Source organism: Arachis duranensis, chromosome 10 (genome assembly GCF_000817695.3).
Source record: "Arachis duranensis cultivar V14167 chromosome 10, aradu.V14167.gnm2.J7QH, whole genome shotgun sequence".
NCBI lineage: Eukaryota > Viridiplantae > Streptophyta > Magnoliopsida > Fabales > Fabaceae > Arachis > Arachis duranensis.
The window spans coordinates 16,127,231-16,129,845 of record NC_029781.3 but is presented as its reverse complement, the minus strand read 5'-3'; the positions used below and the strand labels follow the sequence as shown (position 1 = coordinate 16,129,845).

The 2,615-nt window shown below is 47.9% G+C and overlaps 1 protein-coding gene across 1 annotated transcript; it reads right to left on the bottom strand.

The window, feature by feature from the left end:
- Positions 1–242: 242 nt before the first annotated feature.
- LOC107469252 (uncharacterized) lies at positions 243–2,107 on the bottom strand. The gene is made up of 3 exons (XM_016088630.1): positions 1,280–2,107; positions 752–1,231; positions 243–602 (listed from the first exon to the last, which is right to left on the bottom strand). The coding sequence occupies exons 1-3, from the start codon at positions 2,105–2,107 to the stop codon at positions 243–245; spliced, it is 1,668 nt and encodes a 555-aa protein (XP_015944116.1).
- Between the last annotated feature and the right edge of the window lie 508 nt (positions 2,108–2,615).

Here is a 2,615-nt window from a genome sequence, read left to right as displayed (position 1 = left end):
CACTTTACTAGGTATTGACTAAATTGTTGTCCAGTACCCATCTGAGCCTCGGCCTCCCTACCCTTACGGACAAATAGCTCAGCCAGCCTTCCGTATGTGGCCTTCACCAGCGAGCAAACAGGGAGGTTTCTTACCCCCTTCAGGATTGAATTGACACACTTCGAAATATTGGTCGTCATGTGCCCGAATCTCCGACCCTCATCACAGTACTGTGTCCACAACGAGTACTCAATTCGGTTCGCCTAGTCACACATTGCCAGATTCTCAGAGCGCAGGATGTCGAACCAGTAGTCAAACTCCACCTCGGTCTTCGCATATGCGGCGTTCACAAGAAGCCTCCGAGCATCTTTGCCCTTGAAGGTGAGGGCGAAATTCACTGCAACGTGTCGAATGCAGAATGCCCGGTATGCAGACGGAGGTAGCCATCCCCCATCAGGTGCCTCAAGTGCTGCCTTGATGCCGTTATGCCTATCTGAAATAACTAACAGACCTGGCTGAGGTGTCACGTGCTGACGGAGGTGGGAGAGAAAGAAGGACCATGACTCAGCATTCTCACCCTCAATTAGTGCGAATGCCACAGTGAGTATGTTGGAATTCCCGTCCTGTGCAATAGCCACAAGCAATGTTCCCCCATACTTGCCATATAGATGGGTGCCGTCAATACTCACCAACGGCTTGCAATGCGAAATGCTTCGATACAAGGGGGAAAAGTCCAAAACATCCTATGAAAATAAGCCTGAGACTCATCCACCTGTCCACCAACTCGAACAGGGCAGGTCCTGAGGACTGCTACAGTGCCAGCCATAGTCAACTGAACTCCTAAGACCCACCGAGGGAGCTCGTTGTACGACTCATCCCAGTCCCCGTAGATGATTGCTACCGCCTTCTGCTTTGCCATCCACACCCTCCGGTATGTAGGCCTGAAGCCAAAGTGTGCTGCCGTTGCATTTAGAAGCACCTTGATGTTGACGGATGCGTCAGCCCTAACCATTGGCATGATGAATGTCGCTATCACGTGGTAGTCCAAGCTCCTATGGTCGCTGGAGATGGAGGTGGCGAGACAGGTATGCGGCCCGTTGTACCTCTTGACTTCCCAGATACCCTTGTGCTGTCGGAGGCTCAGCCTAATCAACCATGTGCACCCATTCCCAAATTCAGAACACTTTCCCACGCATCGGCGATAGTCAGACTCAACCACCTTGTACTGTACCCCTCGGCGGATGCTGTACGTCTTGACACTCAACAGCGCCTCATCTTTATCCTGGAATTATTGACCAACCTGGAACTCTGTCATACCGGCAGACCCGTCGGTATCTCTAGCGCCAAATCTAGTTAGCTGCCCAAGATGTTCGTCCTGCCTCATGGCATCCAGATCCAAAGATGAAAAATGGGGTGGGTACTGATTTGTGCCAGAACTAGAACCACCAGTAGGCCTTATCGGATCACTCGCTCCAACATCATCGCCGCTTTCATCAGCGATAATATCTGGCTCGACTTCATCATCATCTGGATCATCACACAATCCCTCGCCAACACCAGCCGGTGGAGGACACTGTACTTCAGTCGGATGATGTTCATCATATCCAACCTCATCTCCAACATTGCCGGCGAGATCAACAGCAAACGATGGGGAGGCGGCAGGCTGGACCACTGCCTCATACACTGGATCGGAGGAAGAAGCAACCGCAGGTCTCGAGCTCGAACCGGCTGCCGTGGCTATAGTGTTGGCATTCCGGTTCGACCAACCAGAGCTAGATACCACGTCGACGAACTTAGCCAATAGCTCCGGTGTCCTCACCTCCAGAAACTGCCTACGAGAAAGAAACATGACCTGCAAGTCCTCATCACTCCCGATCGTGAAACAATCATACTTCACCGTATCGTGGAGCACCGTGATTGGAATGCGATAGAAAAACTTCTTAACTCTCTTCACTCCTTCCAGACCAAGTTTGCCAAGCACAGAGCTCATGAGACCATCGTAACTGGTCGCGGGGCTCACGATAATACATAGAGGATCCTTATCCGTGAACTTCACCCCAGACCGAGTTTTTCTCTTAATCGATCCTCTGTGGTGTACTAGCACTAGAAAACTATCCTCACTAGCCATCTCACTTCTTTGTTCACAGCAACATGATTTCACAACATATATATAGAAAACGGCTCCAAACTAATTCGAATCAACTTCATTCGCACCATATATATATAATTCGAATCAATTACATTCGAATTATCCAGTGTGAATAATTCGAGTCTATATGTTTCGAAATATGAACTTCTTCACCTAAACCTACTAATTCGAATTAACATACTTCGATTTATGCTTTGGTAGTTCGAATCATATTGATTCGAATTACTCGTGATTTTTCATGCGTAATTCGTGACAAATCAATTCGAACTACGTGTGAGTGTGCATGCATAATTCGGGACTACTTAATTCGAACTACGTGCTTACATTGTCGAATACTAATTCGAATTTTATCAATTCGAATTATTTGTGAGGCTAATTCGAATCTTATTGATTCGAATTATATAAATATCTGATCTGGTGGATTGTCGTAGCAAAGTTTCATTTGGCGGATTTGCGTAAAATTGAGCTAGTCTTGGCTCATTTGCGT